General features: G+C 38.2%; 1 protein-coding gene across 5 annotated transcripts in view; it reads right to left on the bottom strand.

The window, feature by feature from the left end:
• Positions 1 to 749: 749 nt before the first annotated feature.
• The window catches only part of ZNF507 (zinc finger protein 507), a 42,562-nt gene continuing 23,639 nt past the window's right edge, over positions 750 to 19,672 (bottom strand). For 2 of the 5 annotated variants that reach the window (XM_021094261.2, XM_003127012.6), the window contains 2 exons: positions 4,810 to 4,944; positions 750 to 4,675 (listed from right to left, as the gene is read on the bottom strand). In XM_021094261.2, coding sequence (XP_020949920.1) covers positions 4,309 to 4,675; positions 4,810 to 4,944 — 502 coding nt within the window. In that variant the 3' untranslated portion in view covers positions 750 to 4,308. The remainder of the gene's footprint in view (positions 4,676 to 4,809; positions 4,945 to 19,672) is intronic. The other 3 variants (XR_014805969.1, XR_014805968.1, XR_014805970.1) reach the window with 2 other exon arrangements.

Raw genomic sequence — 19,672 nt, 5'->3', positions numbered from 1 at the left:
CATGTGGAAGTTCCCAGGCTAGGGGTCGAATCGGAGCTGTAGCTGCCGGCCAACGCCACAGCCACAGCAACTGCGGGATCCAAGCTGCATCTTCGACCTACACAGAAGCTTGAGGCAACATCGGATCTTTAACCCTCTGAGCGAGGCCAGGGATCAAACCTACATGCTCTTGAGTACTAGTCAGGTTCGTTTCTGCTGAGCCACAATGGGAACTCCTAGACTGAGTTTTTAAAGTGATTCAGTTCCCGTCGTGGCGCAGTGGTTAACGAATCCGACTAGGAACCATGAGGTTGGGGGTTCGATCCCTGCCCTTGCTCAGTGGGTTAACGATCTGGCATTGCCGTGAGCTGTGGTGTAGGTCGCAGACGCGGCTCGGATCCTGCGTTGCTGTGGCTCTGGCATAGGCTGGCGTCAACAGCTCCGATTAGACCCCTAGCCTGGGAACCTCCATCTGCCTCAGGAACGGCCCAACAAATGGCAAAAGACAAAAAAAAAAATAAAATAAAATAAAAAAATAAATAAATAAAATAAAGTGATTCAAACAATCTAAAGGCTTTTTCAATTACCTTTGTGTAACACAGTTTAATGCAGGCAGCAAGAGTTTAACGTGTTACCAAAGGGTAATCGTACCTTAATTTAACCCTTGGGAAGTTCTTAATTATTCAAACCCAACTTTAAGTCCCTTAAATCAATATTTCCAAAATAAGAATGGATATAACTTTTGTTAATAAAACTTAAAGAGGCAAGCGTTTTTAACAAAAAATTTATTACCAAAATACAATATTAAAGTCAATACATGACAAACTCCTGTAAAGCAAAATAAATTATTCTAACATTGTACAGTATTTCCAAAGGTAGTTAAAGAAGCGCTATAGACCTTGCTTCACTGTGTGTTGAACAGATAAACTGTTCTACCATGAACACAATCCTAGAGTTTTAGGCTTAAGGCATGCAGCTTGATGTGCAGGATAATTTTACGAAATGCAAATCATCCTATTTTAATAAGGTACAGTGTCAGAATTAACTGTAGTCTTTACATGTCAGTGTTCCAGAAATTTTTAGACTTTGGCTATAGAAGCAATGCCATAGTGTTACACAATACTTATTTCTTAAAAAAATACATGTATTCATGTCCATGAATATCGAACTCAAATTTCTATTAAATATATTTTATAGAATATTACTTAGAGCACCTTGCTGTACAATAAAAAAAAAGATTAAATAAGTGTCCATGAAAACTAAAAATATAATAAGTCTCAATAGAGGAGCCTGCTTGTCTTCATCAAGCCAAGTACATTGCAGGAAGATACAATGTAAACACAGGTGCCCACCATCTGCTTTGTTGAGAAAAGACAAAGAAAATAATAACAAAGCCACCAACAGCTACCTCAAATAGGTGAAAGATCTAGAACAAAGGCTTCAGTCAGCGTTGCTACCCTGCACTGGCTAGACACAGAACTTGAAGTCTACAGGTCAGCTCGAATATAGGCATGGTACTGTTAGAACACTGGGGAAACCAACCATAATCTAGGTGATTAGAGAAAGAGAGAAAATGATAGTGCCCTGAAAAGTGTTATTTAGAATGATCAGAAGGCATCCCGTTCCCCCTCCTCACCTTTGCCTTATCCAGGAAGTTTGTTTTTAAAAACTGTTTTCACTACCAAATCTTAGAATTTTAAGTGTTCAGAGCAGAAAACAAATACTATAAGCTTTGTATGGCAAAAGATCTAGTCACCAGTAAAAGGTTATTTCTACAAAGTGGATTCCTGTTGACTATGTTAATACCTATCTCTTCTATAATTAAAATCGCATATTTAGTTTTCATTATTACTTTTCGGATCACTCAGTTGTTTCTGGGGGAGACCTTGTTAACTTAAGGGTTGCCGCAAAACCATAATGGGAAGGTGACAAACACCCTTGGTATAGGGTTCCTCCTGCAGGCCAGGACAGAGCTTTTGAAAATATTCTAGGCTAGAGTCAGATAAGTGTTTAAAAGACTTTTGAACTTCTGGGTTAATTTTTTCCCATGAGTTGGGGAAATTTTAAATTCATAATTCCAAATGGAAAATTTAAGGAACAATCAAGTGGTAGTGGAAGTGGTTTAAGGAAATTAAAAAATTCTCTGCTGAAATTCTGGGAATGCTTTTTGGTTATTAGTATTTTACAAATGATTACATAAAATTAAAGCCAAATTCTTCTAAGGTTGTTAATTTTCAGAATAATAAATTTTTATAAAGAAACACTGAGTCACAGCTACAGTAATGAAAAAACTGACTGAATGGCAACAATATAATGTTGATAATGGAACCATTTAAGATATTTTATTTGAATTTGAAATGAAATATAATAATCATGCTTTAATTCTGAAACCAGAAGAAAACCAAGAAATCCAATGCATGTGGATTTGGGGTTTATAGTTTAATATATATAAATTCATTTTATCTTTTAAAACCACATACCAGAAATCGATTAACTTTCACAAATAAATTAAAACTACCTAAATTAAAGAGCTGCAAACTTACAATCAATCTAATCTCATTTTGATTAGAAAAACAAATCAGACAGTGTTTCCAGGTGCCTGGCCCCGCATGAATAGATTCTAATGCTATCTTTAAAATGTTAATTCATTCAATTCATACCTGGACTTTGGGAAGACAATTCTTTCCTAAAATGTGTCCGCAGAGTATCCTATTCAAAAAGTTCTGTTTTCCCATGTTTTCTAAGTTTGTGAGAGTCACAGCCTCAGCTCTAAAAGGTGTCAGAAGTCAAGTTCAAAAAGAGCACCATGAAGATGGCGCACGCACTGTATGGCGCACCGGCCACCTTTTGACTTGTAGGCAGGATGGACATTAACGAAACGATGCATACATAAATGATCGGAGCTATAAAAGCAAGAACAAAAAACCCTGTTCTCTTCACTCGCTGAAAAACAGCATAATACAAAGTGTGTAATTAATGAGATTTCATCTATTTGATGGCGAGTTTTAACGCAAAGAGCACTTCTAGTTGGTTTTCCATGTATCTTATTGCACAACAAAATGCAATTTCCTGGATAGGAGAAACCCTGTACACTTGCCAAATGGTGTCAAAGTTTTATAAACAATCTGAATTTTTACTATATTTCAGCCACATCTGGTTATACTTCTCATGCTAAGTATAACGAAATAAACTCTAGGAAGTAACATCTCAAGGCAGTATATATTCTAGGGGCTTCTGAATTTCATCTCTCTTCCCCCAAATGATTTTTTATTTGACAGTTCAAGTTATTTCCAAGGTCTGATATTCAAATGCAAAATTTCCTACTTTATTGTTTTAATAGACTCTTTCAGATAACAAGCTTAGTCTAGGTTAGAAGAGTGGATTAGAAGGCAATGGAGAAAATTGGGGTGTTCCATCAAATATGCTGGGAAGCATCTCTGAGAAGTGCACAGTGCTCACCCAGCCACCATTCTTATGAACCTTGAGATCTGGGTGGAGGCTGGAGGGAATTCATCTCTTTCCTCCTTTGCCCATAAGACATTCACTGTAAATTTAAGACAAGAATTTACATTGTAAATGCCTATTTACAATCTAGATTTTGATTTAGAGGACTCTTTTCTTTCTCTTTCTTTTCTTTTTTTGTTTTTGGTTGTGCCTGTGACATGCAGAAGTTCCCAGGCCAGGGATCAAACCTGTGCCACAGCAGCAACCCAAGCCACTGCTGGACCTCGAGAGAATTCCTCTTTCTCTCTTTTTAAAGAATAAAGTAACACAACTCAGATTGTGTATATGATTTATTCCTATCACCCTGGGGAAAGATTTTGGTTGATCATCTCAAAGCCCTCTAAAGACCTTTTCTTTGCTGATGCTGAAAAATCCTCTCCTCATAAGAGGCCTGTCATGCACGTCGCAACTGAGAATGAAGAAAACTAAGCTCTGCTTATGGTTGTGACACTTTCATAACAAGTTTTAGAATAGTTCCTGAAAAGCCCTTTCTTAACTCTTCTGCTTGCATTTCTATACTACAATAAGCTTTTAATAATAAATATACTCAAACTAAGAAGAGGTAACAGAAGGTTATTAGAAAGGTTACATCTTTGCTGTCTCCTCAACCCACTTCCTCTCACACGAAATATTTAAATACTATCACCTCTTATCCATTTGGAATTCCTTCTATTACATTACAAATTTGGTTCCAAAGTCACATGGTCATGTCCTCAAAAATCACACCACTTCCTCTGTATCTAGTAAGTTACTGGACAGTGCAAAGGTGAAACTGATTTAAAGGATTCCTCTTCTACCGTTTTCCTCTTCGGGTAATTACTCCATCTAATTTGTGTTTACAGCTGTGCTGTGGTCCTTATTTAGGATGATGTTTACAATTTCACCCTCATGCTCTTTCATATGATCCAAGAGATTTTCTTTGCTGGTAGATTCAAAACCACAAATACAGCAACAGAAGAGTAAAACACAATACTCCATACCAGGAGGGGCCAGACTGGAGTTTTTTTCTAAACTGTATGAGGTATTACTTGTAGGGCTCAGTTTCTCACTCTCGTTAGGACCTATGACTTCACTGGGAGCCTGAGAAATCAGCTCGGAGGATGACACCAAATTTTCTGAACTTCCAGTAAGAGAATTGGCTCTTTCTTCACTGCTGTTTAACAGAGTCTTTCCAGGGGATTTCCCTCGAACTCTTCAAAACAAAACAAAACACATCACACTTTCAGTTGTTATAAGGCAGCCAGGCAGATTCGGTCCTAACTTTGATTTATGCACAACTTTCATTTATCTGTAACTAATTTATGTATATGTAGTAAGATCAAATACCTGCCACTTTGTGAGATCGCATCATTAATAGCCTTGTTTACTTGTTCGTAGTTATAATTTTGGTCACTGGCATGCTTCCACATGTGAGACTTCAAAGAAGGAGGATGGCTGCACACATACCCACACAAAGAACATCTGAAAGATTGATAGGAAGGAACTCAGACCATCTCGTAATATCATTTTTAGTCATTATAATGATTGTGTAACAATTATTAAGTTTGTTCTGAAGACTTATTAGAATCATATTTCACAGAATCTATAGTGTCACTGATCATCCAGACATTGATTTCAGAGGCTAAAATGCTCTAGAATAGATATCTCAGAATCGATGAAATAAAGTATTTTATATTATAAAGAATTTATAAGAATCAGGATAAATAGCCCCAACTATTTTAGTTATTACAGTATTTGGAAAGATTTCTAATATAGTAAGTAATATGCAAAATCTCTGCTGTAGAGATTTAACCACACATATACACACACAAATATACAAAACCGATACTCTATTATACCACTATCTTAAAAGCTAAAAGGAATTAAATAATTTTCAAAATGAATTCTGTGCTTATTTACATTCACAGAAAATGTAAGGAGTAGTCCTGAAATGCTGTAGCAATTTAGACTTCATAAGCAAATAGATGGTAATCTTAAAGTTTCTATTGAAAATAACAATCATTTCACATAACTGGGTACATAATCAGTAAAAGCTGAACTGAATGAAGTACTGAAAACCTTCTGTAGAGCATGTTTAGGTTTATCCCCTCTCTCTTCTGCATCCAGTTCCTTCTCCTAGTAACACCTTGTATCAGTGTGAATACTTGTTGTAACTGATGAACCAGTATTGATATGTTATTACTAACTAGAGCCTACAGTATACAGGTTCACTGTGTTGTGCAGTTCTATGTATTTTTTTGTTTGTTTGTTTGCCTTTTTTAGGGCCACTCCCACAGCAATGGAGGTTCCCAGGCTAGGGGTCTAATCGGAGCTGTAGCCACCGGCCTACGCCAGAGACACAGCAACGTGGGATCGGAGCCGAGTCTGCAACCTACACCACAGCTCACAGCTGTGGTGTAGTCCCCAACCACTGAGCAAGGCCAGGGATCGAACCTGCAACCTCATGATTCCTAGTCAGATTCGTTAACCACTGCACCACGACGGGAACGCCTCTATGTGCTTTGACAAATGTGTAATTTCACACATCCATCATTGTAACTTCATGCTGAATAAACTCCCTACCCTAAACATCCTCTGTACGCAACCCATTCATCCCTCCTATTTCCCAATTTCCTGGCAACCACTGATTATTTTACTGTCTCCAAGGTTCTGCCTTTTCTAGACTGTCACGTAGTGGAACCACAGAGCAGACAGCCTTTTCATGCTGGTTTCTTTCCTTCAGCCACATGCATTTAAGGCTCCTCCCTGTCTTTTCATGGCTTGAGAGCTCCTTTTTTTTTTATTCTCTTGCTCAATAATATTCCGTTTTATGGATGTTTCAGTTTGTTTATCCATCTCTCTACTGAAGGACATCTACTTGCTTCCAAGTTTTGGCAATAGGAATAAAGCTCCTATAAACATTCACATGCAGATTTTTGTGTGGATACAAGTTTTCAACATTTGGGTAAATACCTAAGAGCAGAATTATGTTTCTCTTTTTAGGAAACTGCAAATGTACTTGTGAAATTTTTATTTATTTTTCATTTAAAAAAAATTTTTAGGAGTTCCCCATGGTGGCTCATTGGTTAATGACTCCAACTAGGAACCGAGGTTTCGGGTTCGATCCCTGGCCCTGCTCAGTGGGTTAACGATCCGGCGTTGCTGTGAGCTGTGGTGTAGGTTGCAGATGCGGCTCGGATCTGGCATTGCTGTGGTTTTGGCGTAGGCTGGCGGCCACAGCTCCACTTAGACTCCTAGCCTGGGAACCGCCATATGCCACTGGTGTGGCCCTAGAAAAAGGCAAAGAAAAAAAAATTTTGTTACTTTTCCGCCTTGCCCATGGCATATGGCAGTTCCCAGGCTAGGGATTGAACCCAGACCACAGCACTGACCTGAGCCGCTGCAGTGACAATGACAGATCCTTAACCCACTGTGCCACAAGAGGACTCTTGCAAAGTACTTTTAAAAAGACATTTTTGTTAAATACTTGATAACAAGCCTAACAAATCAGGTAACTTACCTGTACTGTTCCTCACAACAATAAGAGGCAATCAGCAGAGAAGTAAAAGGACCACTCTGAGATATGGTGGAGGCTTCTGCTCTTAATGAGGTCTGAACTCAGGAGAAACTTTGGAACCAGAGCCTCGCCTACTGGCGTTTATCAAAGCCTATCTCTGACTCGAGGGGAAGGAAAGACCCAACTCCAGCCCACTCCAGCTATCTTGTCTCACCAAGCGGTGGAGAGGTAGGGATTGGGTACATGTATAGTTCACAGCCCAGAGACACAGGCTCACTAAAAACCCGAGACTTGATCATGGACTGCAGAGTAGTTCCCCTCCCCCCACATCTTACCACCATGTTTCTTTTTTCTTTTTTTGTTTTTTTTGCTATTTCTTTGGGCCGCTCCTACAGCATATGGAGGTTCCCAGGCTAGGGGTCGAATCGGAGCCGCAGCTGCCGGCCTACACCACAGCCACAGCAACGGCGGGATCCGAGCCGAGTCTGTAACCTACGCCACAGCTCACGGCAATGCCGGATTGTTAACCCACTGAGCAAGGGCAGGGACCGAACTCGCAACCTCATGGTTCCTAGTCGGATTCGTTAACCACTACGCCACGACGGAAACTCCACCACCATGTTTCTAAAGGCCTATTTGCAGCAGTGCCTTTTACCCAGGACATCATGCCTGGCTAAGAAGAAAAAGTTATAAGACATACTGAATGGCAGAAACCAGAGTTGAAGAGACAAAGCAAGCACAGGAACAAGAGTCAGATATGGCAGGATGTCGGAATTATCAGACTAGTGATTTAAAACAACTTTGATTAATAGCCTAAGAGCTCTAATGAATAAAATATATAGCATGGGAAAACAGATGAACAATGAAAGCAGAGATAGAAATTCTAAGAAAGACCCCCCCCCAAAAAAAATCAGACAAAGAGATCAGAACCAAAAAGACATTAAAAAAAAAAAAAAAAGTAGAAGAGTGCCTGTGATGGGCTTATTATGGAACGGATACAGCTGAGGAAAGAATCTCTGAGTTTGAGGCTATCTCAATAGAAATCTCCAAAACTAGAAGGCAAACAAAAAAGGACTGGGAAAAAAAACAAAAACAGAACAATATACAACTACAAAAGGTGCAATATATGTGTAATGGGAATATCAGAAGAAGAAAGTGAGAAAGGACAAGAAGAAACATTTTAAACACTAATAACCGGAAATTTCCCCAAATTAATGCCAGACATTAAACCATAGCTATAAGAAGCTCAGAGAACACCAAGCAGGATAAATGGCAGAAAAACCAGACCTAGGAATATCATTTTTGAACTACAGAAAATAAAAGAAGAAGAAGAAAAAAATCTAGAAGCCAGAGGGGGAAAAACATTTTACCTATGAAGAAGTAAAGAGGAAATACATCCAACTTTTCGGAAACCATGCAAGCAAGACAGAGTGTAGTGAAATATTCAAAGTGTTGAAAGAAAAATCAACTGAGAATTCTGTACTGGCACAATTATTTTTCAAAAGTGAGCAGAAAAAAAAACGTTCTCAGACAGAGACTGAAGGAATTTGTTGCCAGGATACCTATCTTGCAAGAAGTGTTAAAAGAAGTTCTTAAGAAATAAAAAAAAATTGGGGAGTTCCGTTGTGGTGCAGCAGAAATGAATCCGACTAGGAACCATGAGGTTTCGGGTTTGATCCCTGGCCTCGCTCAGTGGGTTAAGGATCCAGCGTTGCCGTGAGCTGTGGCACAGGTTGCAGAGGTGGCTCGGATCCTGAGTTGCTGTGGCTGTGGTGTAGGCCGGTGGCTACAGCTCCGATTAGACCGCTAGCCTGGGAACCTCCATACGCTGCAGGCGTGGCCCTCAAAAGACAAAAAAAAGAAATAAAAAAAGTTTTCTAAGAGAAAATACACACATGTGTATACATATTCCAGTATGTTTTTGCTACTATATTTTAACAAATCATTTTCTCTTAGACCAATTAGGAATATAAATAAAAGCTATCATTTTATCTTCTCTTACAGCTTATCTGATGTTCTTCCTTTCTTTGTTACAATCTAAGTTTCTGGCCTATGTCATTTTTTTCTTTCCTCTCCCCCAAGTCAGATAGGCTTTGATAAAACCCAGTAGGCAAGGCTCTGGTTCCAGAGTTTCTCCTGAGTTCAGACACACACATATACAGAGGCACTTTTGTATAAATGAAATGAATGAAAGAAATGACTCAGAGTATGGGAGAGAAGAATAAGGGTTATTTTACTACAAGGTGGTCAGGACCCAAGAAGCCAGTATAGTGTTACATGAAGGTAGATTTGGACTAGTTGTAAATGTATTATTCCAAACTCTAGGAAAAGCACTAATAAAAAGTAAAAAAAAAAAAAAAAAAAAAAAATGAAGTATAACCCTGATCTGCTAAGAAAGGAGTGGAAATGGAATCATATAACACACTCAAGGAAAACCACAAAAGGCAAAAAAAGTAGAAGAAACAAAAGAACAAGGGCGAAAAGTAGAAAACAGTAATAAATACGATATAAATTCAAGTATATCAAAGCAACATTTTGAATGCTAATGGTTTAAATACACCATTTAAAATAAAAGTCAGAGACTGCTGGAGTGGATCAAAAAACAAAACCCAACTATATGCTGTCTATAAGAAACCCATCCTATCTATCTATCTACCCACCTACCTACCAGAGAGCCAACCTACGCCATAGCAGCGACAATGCTGGATCCTTAACTGCTTGTCAGGAGGGACCGCCAAGAAACCCACTTTAAATACAAAGACCCATATCGATGCAAAGTAAATGGATAGAGACAGATATGCTACATTAACACTCTTCAAAAGAACATGGGCAACACATTGCAAATCAACTACACTTCAATTAAAAAAAAGAAAGCAGGAATAGTTATATTAATTTCAGACAGGGGAGACTTCAGAGTAAGAAAGTTATTGGTTAAATAACAATAATTATCAAAATTATATTTTAAATAGAAGCCCTAAAGTAGTATATATGATTGCGAACCTAGGAATGATGGGTAAAGGTGGTTTATAACTCAGATATTTTATTCTTGGAAAACATTAATTTTGGGTTTTGCAGAAAATTTTTCTATTCAGAATTTTTATAAGAATCTGTCCCTTATTTTCCCTAAGTGCTCCTTAGCAAAATATGGCAACAGACAGCCTGTGGGATTTAAAGTTATATTTTACCTTTGTAATGTGCTTGTGTCATTAATATTTGAATAAATTAGAAATAATGATTAAAAAAAAAAAGTTATTGGGAAAAAAAGGGGGCATTACACAATGGTAAAGGCGTGGGGGGGGGCGCTTTTCTCCAGGAAGACATAAAGATCCCTAGCATGAATGTGTCTAACAACAAAGCGTAAAAACATGTAAGTCAAAAGTTGACAGAACTACAAGGAGAAACGGTTGAATCCACTATTGTAGCTGGAGTCTTAAACACTCCTCTGTCAGGAATGGACAGATCCATCAGGCAGAAAATCACTAAGTACACAGCTAACTCAACCCCTCCTCTATCAATCAACTGGGTATACCGGACATTTACAGACTCCTTCATCCAAAACCAGCACCACATTCTTCTCAAACTTACCTGAAACAGTCCCCAAGACGGACCACATTCTGGGCCATAAAACACATCTCAGTAAATTTAAAAGAATAGAAATCATGCAACGTCTGCTCGCAAACCAAAAGGAAATTAAACTAGAAATCTGTAATGGAAAGGAAATGGGAAAATCTCATAGTACTTGGAGATTAAATACACTTAAAAATTAAGACATGGGTCGAAGAAGAAATCGCAAGAAAAATTTTATGATATTTTGACCTAACGAAAGTACAACTCATCAAAAATGTGTGGGATGTAACAAAAGCAGTGCTTGGAGAGAAATTTACAGCACTAACGCAGGTATCAGGAAAAGAAGATCTAAAATCAACCACCTAAGCTTCCATCTTAGGAAACTAGAAAAAAGAGCAAATTAAACCCAAAGTAAGTAGAAGAAAAGAAATAATAAAAATCTTGAGCAGAAATCAATGAAATTGAAATCAGTAAATTAATAGAGAATATCAACAAAATCAAAAGTTGGTTCTTTGAAAAGATCAATAAAAATCAATAGGCCAGGAAGTAACCAAGCTACTTAAGAAAAAAGAGAATACAAATTCCTGTCAGAAATGAAAGAGGGAATATCACTATATATCCATGGACAAGAAAAGGATAATCAGGGAATAATATGAACAACTCTATGCCCACAAATTTGATAAATGACATAAATAGACCAATTCCTTGAAAGATACAATGTGCCAAAAACTCACACAAGAATTTAGACCATCTGAAGAGGGCTATATCATTAAAGAAACTGAATCAATAATTAATAATCTTCCAAAACAGAAAGCACCAGGTCCAGATGGGTTCACTGGTGAATTCTACCAAACATTTAGGAAATGTGCCAATTCCCTACAATTTCTTTCAGAAGATAGAAGCAGAGGGAACACTTCTTAACTCATTCTGTGAGGCTGGCATTAACCTAATACTAAAACCAGATAAAGACATTATAAGGGAAAAGAAAAAAATCTATGACCCAATATATCTCTCATGAACAGAGATGCAAATATCCTCAACAAAATACTAGCTAAATTAAATCCAACAATGTATAAAAAGAACTAAATACCACAACCAAGCGGGATTTATCCCAAGCACGCTGGTTCAACATGTGAAAATCAATCAACATAATCCACCACATTAACAGGTAAAGAAAAACCAGATGATTATATCAACAGATGCAGAAAAGGCATTGACAAAATCCAACACCCATTTATTTTAGAAGCTCTCAGCAAACTAGGAATAGAGGGGAACTTCCTTAGCTGGATAAAGAATATCTACAGGAAATCTACAGCTAATATCCTACTTGATGAGAAACTAGCTTTCCTGCTAAGTTTAGGAACAGCACAGATGTCATCTCTCACCATTCCTTTTCAACATTATAATTAAAATCCTAGCTAATGCAATAAGACAAAATAAATATATACATATAGACTGGAAAGGAAGAAATAAAACTATCTTTGTTTGCAAGTGATATGACTGTCTATGCAGACAATCCAAAAGAATCGACCAAAAACCTCCTGGAACCACAGTGACTACAGCAAGATATTAGGGTAGAGGGTGAATATATAAAATTCAATTGCTGGGAGTTCCCACTGTGGCTCAGCAGTAACAGACCTGACTAACATCCATGAGGATGCAGGTTCGATCCCTGCTATCACTCAGGGAGTTAATGATCTGGCATTGCCATGAGCTGTGGTGTAGATGACAGACGCAGCTAGGATACCATGTTGCTGTGCTTGTGGTGTAGCCTGGCATCCGCAGCGCCAATGTGACCCCTAGCCTGGGAACTTCATATGCCACAGGTGCGGCCCTAAACAGCAAATAAAAAACAACAAAAAATTGCTTTACTACATTCTAGCCATGAACAAGTGGTATATCTGAAATTAAAAACATTACAGAATTTATTTTTTCTTTTTCTTTTCAGGGCTGCACCGGTGGCATATGGAAGTGCCCAGGCTAGGGTCAAATCGGAGCTGCAGCTGCCCACTTACACCACAGCCACAGCAACGCCAGATCTGAGCCCCTTTGCAACCTAGACTATAGCTCAAGGCAAGGCCAGATCCATGACCCACTGAGCAGGGCCAGGGATCAAACCTGCATCCTCATGGATACCAGAAAGGTTTGTTACTACTTAGCCACAAGGGGAACTCCTAACATTATACCATTTACATCAAAGTCCTAAAAATGAAATATTTACCTATAGAGTGCACAGCTCCAAGAGTGAACCCTAATATAAACTACAGAATTAGATGATAATATGTGTCAATAGTGGCTCATGAATTCTAACAAATGTACCACTCTGGTGGGGAATGCTGATATCCGGGAGGCTATGAATGTGTGGAAGAGAGGTTATATGGGAAATCTTTGTCCTGCTTTTTAGCAGTGAACCTAAACTGCTCTAAAATACAGTCTGTTAAATAAAGTTGAGAAGTTCCCTGTGGCTTAGCAGATGAAGGATACCATGGCTCAGGTTGCAGCTGTGGTGTGGGTTTGATCCTGGGAACTTCTGCGTATCTTGAGTGTGGCCAAAAAAAGTTGAAAGTCATTGAGAACACAGACCATCAGCTCTGATGACTGCATCAGTGCATGTTCACTCTTTTAGGAAACACTCAGAGAAAGTGCACAGAGAAATGAAAGAGCAAAGTTATTTACTAAAGGCATACTATTCCAATGCCTAAAGTCAATAGAGGAGAGTTCCTGCTGTGGTGCAGCGGGTTAAGAATCCAAATGCAGCAGCTCGGGCCACTGTGGAGATGCAGGTTTGAGCCCTGGCCCGGCATTAAAAGATCCTGTGTTGCTGCAGCAGCGGCGCTGGTTGCAGCTGTGGCTCGGATTCAATCCCTGGCCCAGGAGCTTCCATAAGCTGTGGGTTAGCCCATCAAAAAAAAAAAAAAAAAAAAAAAAAAGTCAGTGGAGAGTAGCCAACTTCTTTGTTATATTTAAATCAGCTCTGGAGAGTTAAAAAAGGCTTTCAAAGTCTTTTTAGGAAGTCAGAATAACACTAATGCTAAAATTTGGTAAGGGCACCAAAAAAAAAAAAAAAAAAAAAAAAAAAAACTACATGCTAATCTCACTTATGAAAATCAAGACAGATATACTGAATAAATACTGTAGAATCTTGCAGTATATTAAAAGAATAACACTACCTTGAGGAAGGGAGGCTTATTTTAGGAATATAGAGAATTCAATATGAGGAAGTATATTATTAAAATTCAGTATCTGAAAGGATAAGAAAAGTCATATTTTCATTGCCATCACTGAAACCTAATCTAAAGAAATTCAGTATCCATTTAAACAAAACTTTTTACTATGGAAATCTTTAAACAAAGACTGTAGGAAAGTAATCTCCATCACCCAGCTCCAATAATTACTGACACTTACCAGTCTTGTTTCATGTACCCTCCAATTTAAATTTTCTTGATTTCTGCAGAAATGTCTTATTTGAATGAGGATCCAAATAAAACCTATACAGTTGTCTGTGGGTATCAGCAGGGAATTGGCTCCAGGACCCCTCACAGAAACCAAAATCTTAGATGCTCAAGTCTGCTATATAAAATTGCATAGCACTGTATTGCATTTGGTTGGCATAAATCTTGTTTTTAATCTGCAACACTTCTTTCCTTCCCTCATCCTCCTCATGCCATTTATGTGTTAAAGAAACCAGGTCATCTGCCTTGTAGAGGCATAGTTTCCCATATTATCAACTGCACTGACAACTTTCTGAGGATATAGTGTTATGTCCCTCTAACCCCCACATTTCTTGGAAACAGGTAGTGAGATCTAGAAAAGGGTTTCTACACCTCAGCCCTAGGTTTGGGCTAGATAATTCTTTACTGTGGGGGCTGTTCTGGGCATTGTAGGATGTTTTCAGCAGCATCATTGGCCTCTAGTAGCTCCCTCTCTCCCTGTTGTGACAATAATGTGTCCAGATATTGCCAAATGTCTCACCTGGTGAGAAGTAATGATGCAGAGATTTCATTAGATTCAAGGTTAATTTTTTTCATTTCTATTTTTTTTTTCTTTTGTCTTTTGAGGGCCCCACCTATGGCATATGGAGGTTCCCAGGCTAGGGGTTGAATCAGAGCTGTAGCTGTGGGCCTACACCACAGCCACAGTAACGCCAGATCTGAGCCGTATCTGTGACCTACACCACAACTCACAGCAACACTGGATCCTTAACCCACTGAGCGAGGCCAGGGATCGAACCCACGTCCTCATGGATACTAGTTGGGTTCTTTAACCACTGAGCCACAACGGGAACTCCTATTTTTTTTTTTTTTTCAAATATACTTCAAGGGCACAGGTAGGTGTACTCCCTACCACATTTTAGGAGGCACTAATAACATCTAAGCTCAATTACACTCTTAATAAAGTTTCTCACCAAAACATGGTAGGTAATTCTTCAACATGATGAAATACATCTGTATCAACCCCCAAACTAGTATAAAGCTTAATGAGGAAACACAAGAAGCATTCCCACTAAGGCCAAGAACAAAATAAGCATGTTCACTATCCTCACTGCTATTTAGCGTTGTGGAGGTACTGGCTAGTACAGTTAGATAACAGGAAGAAATGAGAGGTGTAAATATCATAGAGGAACGGCCGAGACAGTTATCTGCAGATAATACAATTACATACATGGCAATCCAAAAGGAATTAAAACTTTTATAAGTAATATGATAATTTAGCAAGGGTGTAAAGTGAACATCCTGTATAGATCAACAGCTTTCTCATGTGACAACAATACCAGAAGCTAGGAAAGGAAGAAAAAGACCCAAATTATAAGAGCAAAAGAAAAAAAAAAAACAAAACCCAAAAAAACCCATAGGAATAAACCTAACAACAAGAGCATGTATGTATTTTGTGTGTGGGCAGCTCTTGCTTTGTATGGTTCCAATATGCCAGGGTTTCGGTTACCATGGCTTAGTTGAAAGAGTCTCCTGACAACACTGCTCAAATTTTGAAGCACATCACCTATGAGTAACCATGGAGCACAAACGTCACCAGGAGCTCTTTGGTCCACGATGTGAACAAAGGTGCTTCATGATCAGTGGCTAATCCCATCATTTCTTTGAAAGTCTGTCAGTGATTAGTCACTCACTTCTGTTAATTCACTCACAGACAACAAAGCACGTAGTTATGCTGCCTCCCTGTATCCTGGTGGTAAACCCATGTAACATTTTACAAAAATGGATAACTTGAAAGAGAAAACTGGCCAAGAAAATGGATGTTCAGCACCACCCCCCAAAGTGATGATACTGAGAGTGAAAATCAGACTCAAATGTAAATGGAGTCACAGAACAAACAGGGCACCACGGGAATGCTGACACGGCCACCACGGAAGAAACTGGAGATGCAGCCAGAGGATCTAAAGAAGGTGAACTTAATGACATAAATAAGGAAAGTCCTCCCCAGAGGAAGAAGTTATGCCAGTAAAAACATTTCATATTACAGAAACTCTCAGACATGTTTCATGATATTTAAAGAGCAAAGGATAAAATGTTGAAAGCTGATCCGTACTTAGGAAGGAGAATGACAAGTGGCCAAGGCACAGAAGAGGATCACCCAAAGCTGTAAGGCGTCCAACGAGAAGGCAAACGCTGTGTCAACTCCTCATGACAAGCTTCTTACAGGGAAATAAAACATTTAATTCTTAATGTTTCTAAATTTTAAGGTACAGCATACTCAGTAATACTTAGGGTTTTCCATTTCCCTATACATTTATAACTAACAGTATAAGAGTTTTTGATGTTTTAAGAAAGGTCTAAAGGTTATAGAACCACTAATAAGATAGTTAGGGGGAGTTCCTGTAGTGGCTCAGTGGAAACAAATCTAGCATTCCATGAGGATGCAAGTTTGATCCTTGGCCTCGCTCAGCGGGTTAAAGGATCCGGTGTTGCCATGAACTGTGGTGTAGATCTTCGCAGATGTTGCTCAGATCTGGTGTTTGCTGTGGCTGTGGTGTAGGCTAGTGGCTACAGCTTGGATTTGACCCCTAGCCTGGGAACCTCCAACAGCCCTAAAAAAAACGGATGGTTTTGCATGGTTTCAGCTTGCATGGTCATTTTCGGTCCCATGTTATTGTACAAACCAAGGACTACTTGTGTGCTTAATGTATGTGTGTGTGGCTATACACACATTCAAAACAAGAAAGGTACAAAATAGGATACATGGAGAAAACTTTAAATGCTACTGAGGGACAGACTGGATGACTTGAACAAATGGAAAAGTCCATACCTTGTTTGTACAGAGTTGTCAATTCTTTTAAAATCAATTTAGAAGCTTAATATGATCCCAATACAAATAGCAACAGAATTATTTTAAGAGGAAACTAGACAAGCTGATTCTAAAGTTCCTAGGTGCAATTAAAACCTCAAATAAGAAACTGAGCTATCCACAAAATCCAGATACTTGACTCCATTTCCTTATCACCACTTCTACAGAATTTGAAATACTTTGTATATACAATTGAAAAAATGTTTTTTGTGGAACTTATGTAAAAGAGTAGAATAAAGTGTATATGCAATAACAAAAATGACAAACACTGTGTACATGATGCCTGCTTAAGGGGAACATTACCTCTCTCTTAAGAGCTCTTTGGGTTCCTCCGAGTTCTCAATACCTGTTCCTCCCCCAAAGAGGAACTACTCTTCCGAATTCTGTATTGTATGACGCGCGCTTACTTTTTCTTAGGTTTACCTACAAGTTTCCCTAAAACATTGCTCATTTGCATATTTTTGAGCATATAAACAGGATCACACTTAATATATTCTCATGTGACATGCTCTGTTGTACAAGCCAACGTTTCTGAGATTCATTTGAGTTGACAGGTACAGCTTGTTTATCTCACAGGTTACCTGCTTTACTTGGATTTTCACCCTTGTAGTTTCTCAGTTTCCCTGATAGATGAGCTATACATGTAAACATTGTTTAAATATTTACCTAGCACTTTAGTTATCTTTACTGGGAGAGGTATTCACGTCATCTAGTTTGCTAAGTTGGCCCCTATTTGGGATGTTTAGTTTAACTGCTAAGCCAATTTCTGTTGTAATTCAACTGGTCTGCAAATACTGTCTTTCTTAAAACTTTTACCTGATTATATAATCTATGTCTTCATATAAAATGAAATATATAGGCAAGTATAAATTGTAAAAAATTATTTGCATAATTTCTTTTTTAAGGTATATGCATGGATATAAAGCAAAAGGAGAATACCACAGATTTTTAATCTTTTCTTTCTTTCTTTTTTTTTTTTTTTTTTTTGCTTTTTAGGAGGGGACCTGTGGCATATGGAAGTTTCCAGGCTAGGGGTCAAACTGGAGCTACAGATGCCAGCTTACACCACAGCCACAGCAACACGGGATCCGAGCCACATCTACAACCTACACCACAGCTCATGACAACACTGGATTCCTGACCCACTAACCAAAGCGAGGGATTGAAGCTGCATCTTCATGGATGCTAGTCGGATTTGAAGGGAACTCCTTTAATCTTTTTTTTTTTTTTTTTTTTTTCTTTTGGTTATGCCTGTAGTATGCAGAAGTTCCTGAGACAGGGGTTGAACCTGTGCTATAGCAGTGGCCTAAGCTGTTACAATGACAATGCTGGATCCTTAACCCACTGTGCCACAAGAAAACTCCTTAATCTCATTTTCGTCAATGTTCGCAAGTTAAAAGTTATGCATTTTCAATGGAGTATAATGTTCCATCCCATGAAAGTGTCATCACTTAATCACTGTACTATTATCACAGTTAGAATACTTTTGATCCTTTTACCATTATAAACAATTCTCGAACAAACATGTTCTATATGTACATGTACTGCTGATTATTCTGCAGGATAAAGTCCATTCCCCCCACCTCTAGAATCTTTCATAAAGAAAAAAATCAACACAATTAAGATACAGAATATCACCAATATACCTTTGAAGCTTCCTCTACCCCATGTTGACTGCCTCCTCTTACTTTCCTAGAGGTAAGACTGCTCCTGAAATGTGGGACATAGCCATTTTTAAGGCTTTTGATCTGTCAATATTTACTACATTAGAGAGAAACCAGGTATGATGAAATACGTAAATTTAAATTAATAACAGATATTTATATAAGCAGTGAATGACATATTCCAGAAGTAAATGCTCCAATTGTTTTCAGAATAGATGGTGGAGGACAGGTACATCTTAGAGTTTAAGAAAAGCTAAAATTTAGTGAGATATTATTCATGGTCGAAATGTTCTCATCTAATTAAGAGTTAATGTATGAGCTAACCTAGAGTCTATCCCCTTTCATTAGCTTTCCTATATAAACAACGCATACAGGTGAAGCCTCTTACTCTCTTGCTTTCAAATTTCTCTCTCACTGTATTAGACAATGACTTATTTCTGCAAATTTAATATGAAATCCTCAAAATCTTTTTTTTTTGAGAGAGGGAAGAAGAGGCAAGGCAAGAGCAGTGTGCTAAACAACTAAGCCCCAATACCTACCTTAGCCTGGTACAAAGGTTATTCTGCAGGGACTCTTACAATAGTGAATAGTCACTGAAAGATCTAAGTATGAAAAGAAAAAGCAGGAGCAAACCGAAGGATAAGCATTTAAGAGAATCAGTAGCTAATTTAACTGATTAGAGGAGAAAGAATACCACGGGAGAAAACTTCAAAGTTATGAAAAGGTGGCTTAAACCTATTTTTCCTCCCTTTTTAAGAAGAATATATTTCCATTAGCTAAAATACTATTTTCTCATTTTCATTCCTCTTCCACTTTCCCTACATAACTGTATGGAATAAACCAAATTCTCTTAGTTAAAAGGAAAACAGAATGAACCACTATTTTACTACATCCTGGTTCATTCACTTCACTGCACTTATTTTCTAAAATAATATTATTTTTTATTGTCTCTATTCTTTCATTAAGAGGAATCAAGGAGTATGAGCCCTCTAAAGACAGCCAGAGGCTCTGCTCGCCAGTATGGTGAAAAAAGTACCAAATATGCAGGTTGTCTCAAGATGTAGTCAGTCTATACAATCAGAGAGCCAGTCCAAGGGTGGAAGAATTAGCACCAAGGGTATCCCACGACCGTGTTGTTTTGTTGAGTCAGAGAAAGAGCAGA

Source organism: Sus scrofa, chromosome 6 (genome assembly GCF_054392235.1).
Source record: "Sus scrofa isolate SSC_HxYL_T2T_F1_AM1 chromosome 6, Sscrofa_HxYL_maternal_Yorkshire_Landrace_v2.0, whole genome shotgun sequence".
In the NCBI taxonomy this organism is placed as follows: Eukaryota; Metazoa; Chordata; class Mammalia; order Artiodactyla; family Suidae; genus Sus; species Sus scrofa.
Note: the sequence above shows the minus strand (reverse complement) of the source record. Positions and strands in the feature narration are given on the sequence as shown.